The 17700-nt window shown below is 50.8% G+C and overlaps 1 protein-coding gene across 6 annotated transcripts in view; it reads left to right on the forward strand.

Moving 5' to 3' along the window:
- The window catches only part of WDFY4 (WDFY family member 4), a 277338-nt gene that overhangs the window by 238768 nt on the left and 20870 nt on the right, over window positions 1-17700 (forward strand). For 4 of the 6 annotated variants that reach the window (XM_032608326.1, XM_032608325.1, XM_032608327.1 and 1 more), the window contains 5 exons: window positions 976-1018; window positions 2366-2485; window positions 4464-4581; window positions 6674-6783; window positions 15349-15502. In XM_032608326.1, the coding sequence (XP_032464217.1) occupies window positions 976-1018; window positions 2366-2485; window positions 4464-4581; window positions 6674-6783; window positions 15349-15502 (545 nt within the window). Of the gene's footprint in view, window positions 1-975; window positions 1019-2365; window positions 2486-4463; window positions 4582-6673; window positions 6784-13448; window positions 15304-15348; window positions 15503-16387; window positions 16627-17700 lie in introns of those variants that run through there. The other 2 variants (XR_004346205.1, XM_032608330.1) reach the window with 2 other exon arrangements.

Consider the following 17700-nt stretch of genomic DNA (forward strand, 5'->3'; position numbering starts at 1 on the left):
CCCTACCACATGGGTCAAAAATGGTGTTTCTTTGGTTTGAATTGTGTTTCTTAATTGTATTTGTGGAAACATAAATCGGTACAGCCTCTTAAGAGGACAATTTGGCAATATGTAGCACACTTGAAAATTCTCATAGTTTTTACCCTAGTAGCACCATTGCCAGAAATGTATCTCATGGTTACACTCGCAAAGATTCAAGGCATGAAATCATCATGAGATGTAAGTCTCAAAAGTCACAGAGATTTATGTCCGAAGATGATCACAGAAACATCATTTGTGAGGACAAAGCCCAGCACGGGGGAGGCTGCCATGAGTTCCCATCCATCTGTACGAGGGTGTCCTGCTGTTGTGGCCACAGGGCAATGTGGGCCGCCTCCACCGTGCCATCAGGCCAGGGAAGCAGGGAGGAGACTCGCGCAGATAAGATGATCCCATATACCAAAAACGTTTGTTTAAAAACTACTTGAGCATATAGACTGGTATATGGCTAAAACTCTCCTGGAGATTAACTGTGGATACTTCCTGAGTGGGAGCAGTGGTTTGTAGACTATTATTTTTATATTTCATGACCTTCCATATTGTTTGCTTTTCTTAACCACACACATATATTCACATGTGACATGTATTCACATGCATGTTGTACACATGGGCAAAGAAGGCCAAGATGCGGCTGTGAAAGCCCAGTGTGGGGTGTGAGGCCCCCGAGCCTGCTTCTGCACGGCCCTGGGACTCCTCGGGGCCATGCCTCAGGCAGCAGCGCATTCTGCCATTGCATAAGAGCAACAGGGATGGCAAGAACCCAGCCTTCAGTAGGGCAGCGAGGGGGTAGGGAGAGCTTGGGAAATAATCTTGCTGCCCTGGGAAGTCTGTGATTCTCCTGGGTGCCCTGGCGCCACGATGCCCCAGAAAGTTCCACCTCTTCCCTCATTCGTGCCTTGAGATATTTGGTCACCCCCATCATTTTCTGTCCCACAGGAGATACCCCGGCTCCGACAGGACCATGCTGCAGAAATGGCAGGTAAGTGACCCCTCAGAGGACGCTGGGTCCAAGGAAACCCTCTGGGAATGCAAATCAGCAAATAGCTCAGGCCCCCGAGATGAAGAGAGAAAGCATGTGGATGGATCAGGAGGGATCTTGTTTTTTGTTTTGTTTTGTTTTCATTTTATTGCTCTTTATTTTATTCTTTATTTTTCTCGGCCACGCCACGCGGCGTGTGGGATCTTAGTTCCCTGACCAGGAGTCAAACCAGCACCCCCAGCATTGGAAGGTGGAGTCTTAACCACTGGGCCGCCAGGGAGGTCCCAGGTTCTTGTTTTTTTAATTTGTTAAAATGTCCCATATATTTCCCTGAAAAGATCTCACTGATTAAAGGCGATTCTTGAGTCAGAGCTGGGGAGTGAGAGAGAGAGAGAGAGAGTGTGTGTGTGTGTGTATGTGTACACAAACCCTGTATACACACACACACACACACACACACGCTCCTTCAGTGAAGGTGTATGTGTATAAATGAACACACAGCTCAGGAAGGCACAGCATTCACTTCTTGTCCTGGGAAGTCACATGTGGCTCCCAGACTGGATGAGCTGACATTCAGCCTTGGGTTCTCAGTGGAAGGAAAGGACCCCAAGAGAGCTAGCCTTACAGATCACATAGCAACAGGAAAGTAACTCTTGGTCACTCAGGTCCAAAATCCTTTCCCAAGGATCAGGCCAAGGAAAGGAGAGACTGCAGCATGCAGGTCCCATCAGAGATGATGGCTGCACTGGCTGCTCGTTCACCAGTTGGCCTTGATGAATTTTTCCAAAATGCAGTCCCTGTCTCCACCTGTGACATCTTTAAGCAGAGGGCCCTAAGAGTGAGTGTTTTCCAAACACGCACAGTCAGGGGAAAGAGAGTTCCTGAAGTCCCAGAGGAAGACAGACCATTCAGCCTGCTGGTGAGGGCCTCTTTCCCGGTGACTGCAAATTCCCCCCAGCTTATGTTTTCAATCATAAAGAGGTCAGCAGTAAGTTTACCCAGCATTTGTGCTATTATTTTAATCAGCTTTTGAGTATCACCCAACAGTGACACAAAAGAATGCTTTAGCCTTGGCTTGGACTGCTGAGTTGTATTTTTTTTTTTTTTTTTTTTTCTGGCTGACTTTGCTTCCTGACTAAATTTGCTTCAGCTCATATTGGAATTAGCGTGGCCTCCCCAAGTTGGGCCAGTTCCAAGCACAAGGTGCACGGGGAATGGCGCAGGTGCGCGCTGCCTGCTCCCACCTACACGATGAGGTTTCCTGTGCAAGCCTGGGAGTTAGACCCACATGGGCCTCAGGAGGAGGCCAACTGTGTTGGGTTTATCCCCTCTTTGACTCTTCTGCAGAAAAGGGACATGAGCAATTTCGAGTATCTCATGCACCTCAACACGCTGGCCGGGAGGACCTACAACGACTACATGCAGTATCCAGTGTTTCCCTGGGTCCTGGCTGACTATAGCTCGCAGGTACGTGTTCACGTGGGTGCTCTGCAGTGTCCCGTGGCTTTCTGACCCTGACGACCAGAGCACCCGAGGTCACGCGGAGCCTCTGAGACACTGTTCAGTCCACTTGGGTCTGAGGGCTGCTCTGGTCTCAGCCCCTCACCTGGGAAGAGGCCTCTGGAGTCTGGCTGCCTGATTCCCTGTCCCAGCCCCACTTGGGGGATGACCCACATGACTAGGACAGTAGTTAACATGCGCCCCCAAGGACTTCCTGGCTCACTTGCTACTGTGAAGGCAAGAGATACTCATCTGCTGAGATACTGCCATGGACCAACACTGGTCCATCAAGTGAAGAGGGCCATGAAGTGTGTTCCTAGAACCAACATGTAGAAAGAGAGAGAGGGAGGGAGGGAGGGCGAGAGAGAAGAGGAGAGAGCAAGAGAGAGAGAGAGAGAGGGAAGGAGGGTGAGAGAGAAGAGGAGAGAGCAAGAGGGAGACAGAGATACGCAGACCCAGCGAGAACAAACTCCTCGCCCGTAACCTGACTTCAGTAACTGAGATGATGGTATGTGGACACCACCCCGGATCTAGACCGGGACATGTAGCCATAAGGGAGGTCAGTGGCAACACCAGATCATCTGCTGTTCTGACCTCTGTCCCAGGACCTCAGCAGGCAGGGGAGGGAGGAGCAGGAAAGCTGACACAGCTGGACCGAGGTGACGTCAGTGGGGGACGAGCAGGTTATGGAGCAGTGTCCTGACCACCTAGGATCTGGACATCAGGAGGCGTGTTGGGCTGTGTATGTACAGGGCAGAGGTGTCTGGGTCCTGGTTCAGATCAGCCTAGCCAGTCCTGCCTCAAGCTGTTTAGATGGCTGACCCCCAGAATTTGGAAAAGGGGCCTCAGTTTTTTGTGAGCTCCCATCCGCACGTGAGACACTTAACACAGCAAACCTTTTCTCACCAGCCACACGTTGCTTCTTATCGCACTAGTGATCGTCTGAGGCCCAGGTATTTCAAAACCGAACCTTGCCAATCCCAGCTTCAACTCACATGTTGCTAAGTGGTGGGTCGCCAGCCCCTTTTATTTAACCCATACCCTGTATTAAAATTTTGATTACTTAACAGTGTTCAAAAATTGGGAGATTTCTCCTAAAAAGCTGGTTTTCCAATATCTTTTGGCGAATCCAGAGATCTGGCAACTATGAAGCCCCATTCTGCCCTGGCAAAGTCAGCTGTAGCTGAGTGTGGGGTCTCCACAGTGCCATGACTCACGGGGGTCTCAGGAGTGCCCGCTTCACTGCCGCCCGCACCTGGCTGTGACAGGTGAGGGATGGTGGCAGACCCTGCCTCCCCAGGAGAACTGTGGTGATTCACTGCTAGTGGAAAGGAGGAAGGGTGTAAAGAAACACCTCCTTCTGTAAGGACATGCAAACCCCAAGGACACCCAGCCCTGAAAACTCTTCAGGGCTCCACCGTTGTGTATTCCAAGGGTAGGGGCAGGGTCACCATTACTGCTTTCATCACCCGGAAGGGAGTGCGCCTTCAGAAACACGAGGCCCTTGCTCTCATTTCCTCCCCAAACGGATGACTTCTAAATTCCTAGAAAATCAGTGTGATTCTAAGCAAGAACCCTGAACTATGGAAGCAAACTGCTCTGTGAGGGCAGGAGCCAAGTGTCCATTGACAACAGGAATTCTTTTGAAAGTCTCTTGGGTAACTGGTGGCTATGTTCTGATTTGGGTCAACTTGGAACAGTTCAGTGTGAACTCAATCTTCCCCTCCTCTCATTTTCTATCTCTCCCTTATTAAGTCTTTGTGGATCACTGGTTGTGGGGCCATAAAACCCTACCAGGCCTGCTAATCACCAGAGGAGGGGGTCAGACCAAACGGCAATGAACCAATAAAGAGAACCATAAAACTAAAGAGCGTGGCTCCGGCAGTCTCGCTGGGGCACAAGAGGGTCCAGGGGAGTTAACTCCAGTTGCCCATCTGCCTTCTAGACATTGAACTTGATGAATCCCAAGACTTTCCGGGATCTTTCGAAGCCCATGGGGGCTCAGACCAAGGAAAGGAAGCTGAAATTCATCCAGAGGTTTAAAGAAGTTGAGAAGACTGAAGGTGGGTAGATCCCAGCTTGATTTTTTTCTGCAATGCTCTTCATCTGAATGCCTTGCAGTGAGAGTTTGTAACGATTTGGGTGTCGTCTAGCCTACAGACAATTACGTTTGGATAGAGAGCCCTCGAATTCAGTGGTCTGCACCCTGGTTGCATGTGAGAATCACCTGGGGAGCTTGTTAAAAATACTGATGTCTAGGCCTCACCTCTAAAAATTCTGATTTGAATAAGTCCACGGTGGGGTGCAGCCTGAGTGATCCCAACATGAAATCAGGACTGAGAACTATGGTGCTAAGAGCTAACACCTCCATTCCCAGAGGCAGGCAAAGGCAAGGAAGTGACATCCGTTCAGCACTTCTGTATGCCAGGTGCAGGCCAGCCTGCGTTCATACACACACAATGGTCCTTTTTAAAGAGAAGGAAATTGGAACTCAGTTTAAGCAGTTCACTCAAGGTTATAGCCTCTAAATGGCAGATCCTGCATTTGTCTGGCTCTAGAACCTAGCTCCCAAATGCTGTCATCTGCACATCCCCTTTACAGTTTTTTGCCACCTTCACATGCCAGCTGTCCTCTTAGTGCCTTACTGTTTTTCTTTAGGTCTATTCCCTTCTTAAACTTCAATGGATGTATTTTAAAGAGAAAATTTTCTATCATATATTTGATGTCCGCTCTATTGGTTTTCTCAAACACTTTGAAATAAACATAGCACTACTACAGGAAGGAACATCCAGCCACGAACCATGTAAGCTTACCTCAAGAACCAGAGGTGGCACATTTCGGAAGGCTGTCTCGGCCCCGAGGCCCTGCCTTTGGTGAGCAGGTTCTCAGCAGGCTGAGGAGCTCCTCTGCATCCCACACCACCCTGGAGGCCCCTGGCCTCTGCCCAGGATCCCCACTGTGTGCAGGGCTGGCACTCAGACTTGTTGGGGGAGATGGGAGGGGTGGGGAGGCCCTCCTTGCCCTGCTTATCTCCTCCTGAGGCTAAAATTCAACCTACATGACCCATCTCAGTCCCCCCCACCTGCCCCCAAGTGCTGTTCCTCTGGCTCCACCAGGCGCTGCTGGAACCCTCCCAGAGAGGCAGGCCAGAGGAGCATCAGCTCTCGCCAGCTGTGTCCCAGGCAGGGCCCACTTTGGTACCATTCTCTCCCATACTAACCTGGGTGTGCACTGGAGTCACACGTTGAGTTTGGGCCCTTGCACAAGTGCATCCAGCAACCTCCCAAACACCTCTGGTTTAGAGAACTCGCACAGCACCGGGAGGGCTGAGGGCCGGGTGCGGCACTGCGGCGAGATGGCAGAGCCGACGTTCGGAGGAGCCCGTGCCGCCAGCCAGCTCTGCCACTCGCTGGCGATGGAAGCGAGTCTCCGACTCGCTCTGGCTTCTTCACCGGTGAAACGGGGATAATGAATAGCTCTGACTCATAGGGTGGCTGTGTGGACTCAGGGAGGGTGTGACGGAGGACACACAGCACGCACGAGGTCCACGAGTAGCAGCATGGCGATTATTCTCTGCTGGAATGGCCCGGCCAGAGCGCGGTCTCTGCCTCAGCATTCCAGCTCCGTCATACCCTGGATGGAGCAAAACGGGGAAGTGTATGCCTCTGCCATCCACGCCCCTCTGGGAATGAGGATACCTGAGTTCTCACTCATCCGGGGGTGTCCCTGCATTAACGAGCCCCGCTTTGTCACACGGGGACTTTTATTCTAAAAGAGGCCAGGAGAGAATGCTGCTGAGGGGACTGTAGGCACCTGAGGCCTCTCTAGGTGCCCTGAGTCAGAAGAGCAGAGCTCTGCCTCTCCGTGGACCCTCAGCACAGCCTCCTCATAGCCTGGCTCTGCCACCTTCCTGAGGGCAGACCCCTGGGGGCTTGGCCAGTGCAACTGAGGGTCTTGAATGTGCCTTTCACCCCTGGTGAAAATTTGGCTGTTGGCCAAATTATACTCAGTTTTGTGTGCAGAACACCTAGGCTCCAGTGCCCGCGGGAGCTCTCTTAAGCAGGGCTCATGTTGGCTGTTCTCGAGATAGCCTGCGTGTCTCCCGCCTGCCCCATGGGTGGGGACGCCACCCCAGGCATGTCCTTTTCATTGCAGGAGACATGACCGTCCAGTGCCACTACTGCACTCACTACTCCTCGGCCATCATTGTTGCCTCCTACCTGGTCCGGATGCCTCCCTTCACCCAGGCCTTCTGCTCTCTGCAGGTGAGCTTCCCTGCTCCCCTACACACACACACACACACACACACGCAGGCACGCGCACGCACACACAAAGCTATCTCCCAAAGATTAAGAGCTAGGCTTGGACGAGGCAGGGACCCCCGCTGCTAGAAATCCAGTCTTGAGCCAGCGATTCCCACTTGACCCTGTGGCTCCAGGATTCCGGGCCATCCAGCCAAGGCAAGCTGCACTTCACAGATATACCTGCATGTCTGCCCAACAGTCTTGCAAAAAGCTCTAAAAACTAAGGAATGAGATACGAGGAAAAAAATACTTAACATAAATAGATTTTAGTGGAAAAGGAAAAACAGGAAGCTTGATGACTTCCTTGAAGGTAGGTGGTCAAAGCCTAGAAAAATAAACACGAAGGAAGAATGAAAAGAATATCACTTGTGACATCAGCATGCATAAAGCTATGCTAAGTACAAGCCTGAAGGCTTAAAAGTACAAACAAAATATTTTAATACTGAAGTGAACAGCTACACTAGAGAAAGAAACTAACCAATTTGCCTACCCATGAACTAACTGACCATCATGCCGGCTTAGGGTTGCCAGATTCCACAAAGAAAAATACAGGATGCCCAGGTAAATTTGAATTTCAGATAAACAATGATTTATACTAAAAAGTTATTTGTTGTTTCTCTGAAATTCAGATTTACCTGGGCATCCTGTGTTTTGTCTGGCAGCCCAATACAATGTGAAAGTAGGCGAGTCTGACCCTCAGTGGATGGTGGTGTCCAAGGCACATGGGGTTGTTGGGACAGAGTTCCTCCTGGGCGGCTGATAAGTTGTTTTCTCATAAGTTGTTTTCTCTCTTCTGCCCTGACTGTATCACTGTAGTCTTGCTTCAGGGTTATTCAGGGGCACAGGTTTTGACTAGGGAGAGCCGTTGGGTAGCCCAGCTGCAGACAGCTGGCTCAGCCAACTCCAAAGTGAGCACAGCACGGGGCCCAAGTTTAGGGCCTGTCTTGATTGAGGCCTTGCAAGGTTCCTACGGAGAGGAAGGCATGACCACAGTGGGCTAACAGGCTGCTGAACTTGCAGGGACTCACTCTGACAGCCAAGCGTCACCAAAGGAAGAATTTGAGTGTCCCAGGAATTGTGTGTTTTCGTCTGACTTCACCAGCAAGGTCGCTCCTTATGGTCACTCAGATGACCTTGACCCCAACACCAAAAGCCATTCTGGTTCAGCACTGAAGCCATCTCCTGAGCCCTGGGCAGGAACGGGTAGGCAAGGTCAAGGTGCTGTCTCCAGTTAGGAGCAAAATCCCTCCCGTTTTCTGATTCTTGGCACAGTCCTCTCTCTCCTTGAAGGCATGGATCATCTAGACATTCTATAACCCCTGTCCCTGGAAATTCACTCAAAAATAACAAGTGTGCTTCCCTGGAGCCTTTCTCAGGCAACAAGCATTTTAAGTGAGTTTGGTTTGGAGAACAAAGGCCCCTGAGCTGTGCCCCATGCCAGGAATCCCGTCCAGCTGTTCCGCATCAGCCCACAAGGAGTGACAGTCCCGCTGACGGTGATGGTGATGCCTCCCGTGACGGCTTCCCATCCAGGGAGTTCTGGGAGCTTGAAAAGTTTTCCCTTGCCCTTTCAGTCTCACGAATTATAGCCCCGTCAATACCTGTTACTAAGGGTCCTCTCTGTTACGAACGAGGAGGCAGACTGAAATAGAAACCGCAAACTGTGAGATTTACATCCCAGCTCTACCACTTAATAGACACAAAATGCTCTGCATGTTATTGTACTCTGGAAATGAGGGTTAATTATACACATCTCACCGGGCCGTTGAAATTAAAGGGGGAAATGTGGGTAAAGCCCCTAGCTCAGGGCTGATGCTGGGAAGGTGATCAGTCATTGTTCTTCCCTCCTTCCTCCCGCCATCAGCCAGATCTCTTCTGAGCAGGCTTGAACTGGTGCAAGCTGCTCCTCTTTGGTTTAAAGTAATTCAAGACATTCTGGACTGCCTCAAAGCATTCCAAATGGCATGAGCCAGATGAAACAGGTGTGCTGCAAACCTATTGGGTTAAGGCCACTTTGAAGCTAGTCACAATGAGTCGGAGCTTTTCTTAGCCAGGTTGGTCCAATGGTGACCAGCCCAAACTGGTTTGAGATAGTTTAAACCAGTGTGAGATGGTCAAAGGCACTTTTATCTTCTTTTATGTGCCACAAATGCAGTCATATTAGCTTGAGTTCTTTTGACTCCCTTGCTGAAGTCTGATGCGACTCCTGGTTTTTCTGGGTGCAAATCTATCAGTGGCACATTGGCTCATCCGAGTTGAAATCTCCACGGTGCTTCTGAATTGGTTTTGCCTTCCTACTTTTAGCTGCCTCTTCTAGTGGGTCACAACTGGTCCAAGCCTTTGGAACGAGCAGAAGAACCAACCATCTTCTGCTTTTCCCTTAGCATAAAAGCTGAATTTTAGTCTCAGGGGAATGTGTACAACAGTTACATCTGGGAGGAATGTGCTTGCCTCCCCTTTGGGAGTCCTGGGGCCTGTGCAGACCTCCTTAGGAACATTCTGGCATCTTCCTGGAGTCAGGCTTTTCCCTCCATCCCACTCTGCCTCCTCGGAGGCAGACTCGTTTCTTCTCAAGGGACCTTTGCTTCACACCCTGTGTGGTGACAAGGAAAGGAGCCTCACTACATTCTCAGCAGCCCGAGACTTCCAGCCGCCAACCCCCGCCTGGATCATGGAGTGGAGAAGAATAGGAAAGGTGGAGAGGAGCAGAAGCCAGGCAGCGAGGCCTTTCTCACTTACCTGAGAGCAGGGACGTGCGAATGGCCAGTGTTTCCAGAGCTGGTGTACCTATAAGAGTCAGCATAAGGAAGTGCGTGCTCTTCCGTTCTGTATTAAACAAACTCTGCCTCTTGGCTGTTACGTGACTAATCCAGAGTGACATGCTCACTCCACGGCTCAGCTGGGATGGCCTTGGTGTGGAGAGATGGTGCCTGTGAGTTCACCCCGTGTGGTCTGAACGCGGGTACAGCCTTCTTTGGGCTGTGGCCTGTCCACAGGGCACGGTGCAGAGGGACGTGGACAGCCTAAGAATTGCAGTGTGACATGTTCCAGTTCCTAGGTATAAGGTTTCCTTTATTCTCTTCATGTTTAAATCTTATAAGGCTGGTCTTAGAATTGATGTCTACCTCTACTGTTGCTGTGTTTGTTTTTCTGCCTCAAATCTGTTATTACAATGATAGCCTCTTACAGTCCAGAAAGTGTGGTATACAGACAGTGTGACCTGAACAGGTGGACATGCCGGCAGTGTGACCCGGGCACAGGTCGGTTATGTGCCCTGTTATCCCCATCCTTGGGGTGTGAGGCCACTGTCTGCCGAGCTGGGGGCTTGCCTCCCAGGATGCTGTGATTCTCGGGAATCTCGCCTACTGGGAGCCAGTGTCTGTGAGCCTTCAGTCAGTTGAGCAACCGGAGGCCACACCAGGCTGGGGCCACGGCCCAGGCCCCTGTTTCCACCCTGGCGAGAGCACCAGTTGCTCTCAGGCCTGAGCTGGGACCCAGCCTAGGCGGGGCAGAGCAAGGCAGCCAGCGCCGCAGCGAGGGCACAGTTCCTCTGCTGCTGTATTGAGTAAGAAACTGAGATCACGTGCTGTGTTAAGTCACGGCCCGTGTGAAGTCAGCTGTTACCAGCAGTGGGGAAGGGTTTCTGCGCCACAACTGCAGAGAGAAGCAAGGGCCGTGGGCAGCACTTGGCCCACCACAGGCCATCCACTTAGGGGCTCCGTGGGTGCCAGCCCCGCGTGGAGTTGTGTCCATGATAAAGGTGTAACTGTTATTACACTGACTCGAGGGGGGGAGTGTTCGAAAAGGCCCATGACAGAGTTGGCAGACCTGGCACAAAGTCCTGGCGCTAGAACTTTCTCACTGGTGGTGTTGAGTACCCGAGCCTCCGTTCCTCCTCCTTTGACCCCTGACTCAGTGGGTGATGAGAGCTAAGTGAGACTCAGCACTGAGATCCAGCATGAGAACTATTTGCTGTTGCCGTGCGCTCCATAGGTGTGCACACTCCTCCCTTCAGCATAGGCAGTGCCTTTTTCAAAAGGCCACATCCTACAGGAAGGAAAGCTAACAGCTGCTTGGGGTCAGCCCGCCCTTAGTGGAGAGAGAGCAAGACAGACAAGGCAGCTGAACTGGTGCATCAGCTTCCCAAATCCACGTCGGACCGGCAGCTCGCTGAGGGGGACGCCCAAGCCCGAGGAAGCCCGCACTGGCCCCTTTACCTCCTTGGTGGTGGTGTTGCCTCAAAACTGCCCTGAAGAACCTAGGGGTAAGATGGGAATAAAGACACAGACCTACTAGAGCATGGACTTGAGGATATGGGGAGGGGGAAGGGTAAGCTGGGACAAAGCGAGAGAGTGGCATGGACATATATACACGACCAAACGTAAAATAGATAGCTAGTGGGAAGCAGCCACATAGCACAGGGAGATCAGCTCGGTGCTTTGTGACCACCTGGAGGGGTGGGATAGGGAGGGTGGGAGGGAGGGAGACGCAAGAGGGAGGGGATGTGGGAACATATGTATATGTATAACTTATTCACTTTGTTATAAAGCAGAAACTAACACACCATTGTAAAGCAATTATACTCCAATAAAGATGTTAAAAAAGAAAAACTGCCCTGACCACCCACACGCTACTTCCCTCCTGCCCCATCCCAGGACCCTGCCCCTCCTCACTTCCCCTCGTACTTCCCTTCTACTTCTAATAACTTCCACATCCTTCTTTTTCTTCTTTTGAGCCCATAGTTACCTTCCCCATGCACGCTGAGATCAGGACCCAAGCCTAGGGTCGCTCCTGAGGTCATGGTCTGCGAAGGGGAGGGAGGCAGCAGCTGGGCTCATTCAGTACCTCTTCCCGTGTGCCTGGCTCCAGCTGAGACATCACACACACACACGCTCGCCCACACTCTCTCACATGCGTGCACACTCACACTCATTACATTGTTCACACCCACAGCAGTCATCCAAAGTTTGCAGAGGAGGGCATGGGACATTAAAGGGACTAAGAGACTTCCCGGAGTCCACGCTGCAAGTGGCGCTGAAATGCCCTCCCAAGTCCTCTTGGTTTTAAAGCTACGATGCTCTCTGCTCGCCCTGCACGCTGCCTCTTTGATGGACAAGCGACAGCCGCTTAGGTCAACTGATATACTGACAGGGTCCTGTCAGTGAATTATTTACGTGGGATACTTTTAAATTACTGGAAAGGATATGAGAAGGGGTCATCAGGCTGCTCATAAAACCAGTCGCGTTATTTAGGTGTGGTGGTGGGTTGATTTGGGTCAGTCCCACTGAAAGAAGAATAGACTTTCCAGCACATGTTATCAAAACATCTATGTTAAGTTGTCCTGGAGCACATGCAGTTACTGGACTTGCTGTGGGTGTGGGTCAAGAACTGAATTTTTCTTCAACATAGTTTCCCTCCCCTGTTGGAGAGGGGTTTAAGAGTGTTACCACCGAAATGCCTATCCAGGAACACACGTGCACATAGACTCTGTGTCCTTGTGCAAAAGGAATAACACCTTAGATATAGAAACTCCTTTCAAGGTGTTACCAGTTTTAATCAATGCGCCATAATCCATGAACTTTACTCTGATTTTAACCCCTGTCAATCTTCAGCAACAGTCCTTGTTGGCCACTTCTTCCCTCATTATTTTGCTTTTAATTTTGATTCACCTCTTAGTAAAATTGAGCACCTCTTAAAGGATTTTGAGGAAAGATATCTAGGATTATATTGTTTATGAGCCCTTCAATATTCAGAATATCTTTCTGGTGTCTTTACATACAAGTGATGTCAGCTGGGCCTAAAATCTGAAGACTGTTACCTTTTGCTTCAGAAACCTCCAGACTTAGCTGCCTTGTCTTTTGGCTTTAATGTCACCTGGGAAAAGTCTTCTGCCAGTAAGAGGTAGCTCCTTTGTTGATAATAGTGGCCTTGCTATTACTTTTTTCGGTCTGTTTGGATACATGTAGGATTCATTATTCTTGATATTCAGGAGTATCGGCGGAATCGATCTAGGAGCAGATCTTGGCCCAGTAATTCTCTCTGGTCACTTCGTTTCCATCCAACCTCTAGACCTAGTTTTGTTGTTGCTTTATTTTGTTTCAGACTTTCCTTATGGAGATACTCTGTAAACCCTGATTGTGCTTCTCTGCCTCACTCCTTCTCTCCCTTTCTTTCTTCTATCATCTCTTCTTTTCCTCCTTCCTTCCTTTCCTGAGAATCAAGTCCTGGTGGGACTTCTCGCTGGCAGCCACCAGAGTTTGTGTCAGCCCACAGACTTACAATACGAGTTACAAAGCAGCTCCACTTTTCCTTCCAGGGAATTTGGCATTTCTTTTGTATTGCAGAAGTGAGCAAACCCACTAATTTTGAAACAAATGTATGCAAATACATTTATTAATATAGGAAATAGGAAAATCAGTTATTGCTTCCTTTATAAATAATACAGGCTTAAGTTTTAAAGATATTACTTTTTGCTAAAATGTATTAGACAGCTGTGAAAAAAATAACATTTTTCTTTGTGGTAATATCTTTAACCAGATTTGTAGCACTAACAATATTTCCTATGTATATATTATTTTTATTTAATACAGGTAATCTTTTTATTACCAAATCATATTGTTTCTCAGGGGATTACCATCAGCACTCATAAAAGCTGCAAAAGGGAAGCAGGACGACGAGAAGGCATCAATCTCCCGCAGACGGAAGGCGTCGGCTGCAGACTAAACATGCAAAGCTCCTAATACATTTCAATGAGCGACTTGTTAGGGGCAGATTTATTTAGAATCACTCCCCCCTCATTTTGTTTCCATTTCAATTTGAATCTGATGGTGGGCGTCCTCCCCTAATTTTAACCAAGAGCAAAGCCATCTTGGAGAAAAGCCACATCTTTAAGCTGAGCAAGAACTGTGTTTGGTTGCAAACCCAGGAGTTACTGGGTTTCTTGGTGTCCCTGACCCTGTGCAGAGAATGACTCATGGGTTTCACTGGATCCTCACATCTGACTCAGAAAATTGACCAGCCTGCCAGGATGCCCCGGTGTGGCCTCCCTCAGGTGTGTGGCAGGTTCTTCCTTCTCAGAAAGAGCTGAATCCCCTTGGCCACACATAATAGATCATATGCCCCAGGTCCAGGATTCCCGCCCCCCCAGGTAACCGGCATGAGGGCAAAGCATGCCCTTTGGAGTTGCATCCATGGGTTTTGACCCCAGTTCTGCCATCCATTTCTTTTGGAAAAATTAATAAACTTTGAGAAGCCTCAGTTTCCTGGCCTGCAAAATGGAAATACCAATTCCTTCCTGATGCACCTTCTGTGAGGACAAAGAGTATCTCTGCGTGTGTAAAGTGCTAGCGTATTCTTTACCCTTCATCCGCTGCTGCCAATGGGAAATCTCGGGCCCCTGAAGATTGAAGGGAGCTGGTGGGGCGGAGGACGGTGCTGGCATTCTGGGTTCTCCGCCTTTGTTCTTGGGGCCACATGTGCATTCTGCAGAGGGTGGCAGAAAGAAGGCAAGTTCTGGCTGTACAAAAAAGGCCCGGTTTCTATGGGGACAAGTGAACTATTGAATTCCAGGGAAGAGGTGTCCCTTGGGCGTCCCTAAACCTAAGCAGACAGACCCATATCCCAGTTTCAGAAACTCTTTTCTGAAGTCCCTCTGCCTATAGCGTCTTCAGTTCTCCAACGGGCACCTCTCTGCCTCCTCCCAACCCTCAAGATCCCCTGATGAATAAGGGTAGCGTCAGCTGAAGAGATTTAACAATTCAGATGAGAGGAGCAGAGAATCCAAAGAAAGAATTTGCCTTAAGTCTAAACTGGTCCAATCCCAGCTGCCAAGCTCGGGACTGCATCGAGCCACCTGTGGAAATGGGCGTTGGGAACAAGGCTGGCCTTGCTGGGTGCTGCAGGCAGCACCATATGCCTCCAGTTCTCCATCCTCAGACCTGTTCTTGCTTGTCAAGGCTGCTATGTTCTGTGCCACCAGGGCCCTGGCCTGACCTGCTTTCCTCGCAAGGTCTTTGCTCAGAACATTGACGTTTTCTCTGTCACTCGGCTTGCAGATTCACCAGGGGTCGACTTCTCCAGGAAATTTTCCCACACGTAGGATGTCTGACCGACTCCTCATCCTGTAGCTGGTCCTTTGTATCCTGTCTTTATGCCTGATTCAGAGCTGACCCTCGGCAAATATGGGAGATGATCGGGTGCATGACTGTGGTTTCCTGTCTCTGATCTGAACTCCAATTTTCAAACTGGGAAAGCATTGCTCCCTTTATCACAGTGGATCATGCATCCTCCGTGGAAGCTCCTGTTGTAGGGTTCCAGAGAGCGGTTGAGGGAATAGATGCCTGAAGAAACCATCACACGCATGCATGGACTGACTCACGCACGTGTGTGTGTGGGTGAACGAAAGGTTCTAACGGCGAAACCCGTGCCTCGGGGACAGAGTGGACGAAGGGGGCCCACACTAGTGACGCCTGTGCACCCCGAGTTCTCACCGCATGCGGCTGATCATGTCGCCCCTTTTCTGCTTAGGGTGGAAGCTTTGATGTGGCAGATAGAATGTTCCACAGCATGAAGAAAGCGTGGGAGTCAGCCTCCAGAGAGAACATGAGTGACGTCAGGGAGCTGACCCCGGAGTTCTTCTACCTGCCCGAGTTTCTGACCAACTGCAACGCCGTGGAGTTTGGTGAGTGGAGCCGGGGAGAGGCTGCAGGGGCCGGGCAGCTCGTGGGTCATGAGATCAGTGTCTTTGCCGAGCAGCTAAACACACAGGCCCTCGCCAGACCAATACGGTGGGCAGATTGCTGTGAGGCCTCCACTGGGTGGCGGCACCTGACAAGGAGGTGGGAGCTGAGGAAGGACACAGCCCCAGGGCTGCAGGACCACCAAGCCACGGTCCTACCCACGACCTCCTGTCGAGAGTCCCCAGGCCTCAGTGCAGTGAGGCAGCGAGCAGGGGTCAGGAGCCCTTACTGATAGCCAGGCCTGGCCCTGCCCTGCTGTGTACCTCAGGCGAGCCCCAGCCCCTCTCCGCCCCATTTTCCTCCAAGTCCCACAAATGGGTTAGCCTGGGCCCTGTGGACAGGACCCAGAGATCCTGCACCTCCCAGCACAGACTGCTAGGGTGTCCATGGGCAGTGGTATGGGCACCCTTGGTGGTTCCTTCTCTTTCCTGCCCTCCAGGCCCCACTCCAGGGTGAGCCATGCTTTTTTACCTGTTGCTTTAGAGGAGGGACAAAAATTTCAGGAAGCCCCAGTGGGCAGGTCCCCTGGTGACTACATGTACCTTGGGAGCCTCCACTGTAAACATCAGGGTGGCTTGTGGAGGGGGTGTGTGGTCAGAACCCCCAGCAGGGCGTGGCCCTCCCCACCCAGAGGTGTGGGATGGACTCACCCACCCTGAGGAGGGCACTTGTGAACCAGTGCCAGCAGACACCTGGTGCCCCAGAGCTCCCCTTCCTCCTCCAAACAGCACATGTGGGCCTGCACCTTGAGCCAGACCAGGTGTGGGCCCAGGGGAGCACAAGTGAGGAGATCCAGCCCCTGACTCAAGCACCCACCTCTTGTGCAGCGGTCTGCAGACTGAGTACCAGTGGAGCATTCAGAACAGGCCCATGCCCAGGCCTGTCGAGTCTGAGCCCGTGGAACTTGGCGGCCTCGGCAGGGTTCAGATTCTCAGCCGCTTCACGTGCGTCAGGGATGAGAACCTGACAAATGTGAAGGGCAGTTCCCACAAGATGTGACGAGGTCCATGAAAGGAGTAAATCGGGGACGGTGGAAGCTGAGAGGAGGGCTCCCAGCCGACCTGAGGTGAGGGGGCCGCTGGTGGGAGGCACCAGCCCTCCTTGGAGGTGGAGGCTGGCTCTCTGCCGAAAGGGAGGTGCTTAGCAGCAGAAATGACCTGCACAGCAGGGATCATGTGTCCTCAGGAAACCAAGTGGCTATTAAGCACCTACTGCATTCAGGCACTTTTTAGACACTGAGGGTTTAGTGGGTGTCCTGGGGCGGATTGCCCTGAAGGTGTTTATATTCTTTGTGGGGACAGGGGTAGGAGATAGAAAGTATAGACAAAGAAATAAGCTAAATACTCTTCAATGCTGAGAAGTCCTATAAGGAAAGAAGGTAGGAAAATGGTTTGAGGTGACTTAGAGACCCTGTGTTACTGTGGTACCCAGGAAGGAGCTGCCTGAGGAGGTGACAGGTGAGCTGAGGCTGAATGATGAGAAGGGCCAGGCCAGGCCAGTGCTGCAGGCCAGAGAGAGAGGACGTTTTCACCCCAGTTGCACCATGAGGGCTCTGGAGGGTTTCAGCAAGGCTATAGCTTGTGTTTACTGAGCAACCGTCATATGCGTGGAACTATTCTAAACATATTCTGTGTATTTTCTCTTCTAATCCTTGTACCGGCCTGGGAGGTACTGGGTAGGAAAGTGACTCCCCAGGAGGTTAAGTAACTTGCTCAAGGCTGTGTGGCTAATGGGGAGGAGAGAGACTCGGGCTTGAAGCCAGGCTCCTCTTCTTGGTGTCTGGGGAAGGTCCCTCCAAAAACCTCCTATCTTAACTTTAAAGTGGAGAGAAAATGCATAAATGATAGCAAAGTTGAATGAAGAGTCAATAAGACAGTGCGTGCCAAGCACCTAGCATAGTGCCCTAGCATAGCGGTCGGTGCTCAAAATACGATAGCTTTCATTGTTACTGCTATTACCTCCTTATTTAGCACTGTATAAAAAGCACCTGGATGAAAAGGCCTAGCGCAGAGGGGAGGAAGACGCACAGACGATGATGACACAATTATCATTTTATGCACGGGCACTACCTGGAAGCAAGTAGGGTCTTAGGGAAGCCTGAAGGGGTGGAAGGCTTAGAACCCCAGTAGGAATATTCCAG

This window comes from Phocoena sinus, chromosome 16, assembly GCF_008692025.1.
Source record: "Phocoena sinus isolate mPhoSin1 chromosome 16, mPhoSin1.pri, whole genome shotgun sequence".
Lineage (NCBI taxonomy): Eukaryota > Metazoa > Chordata > Mammalia > Artiodactyla > Phocoenidae > Phocoena > Phocoena sinus.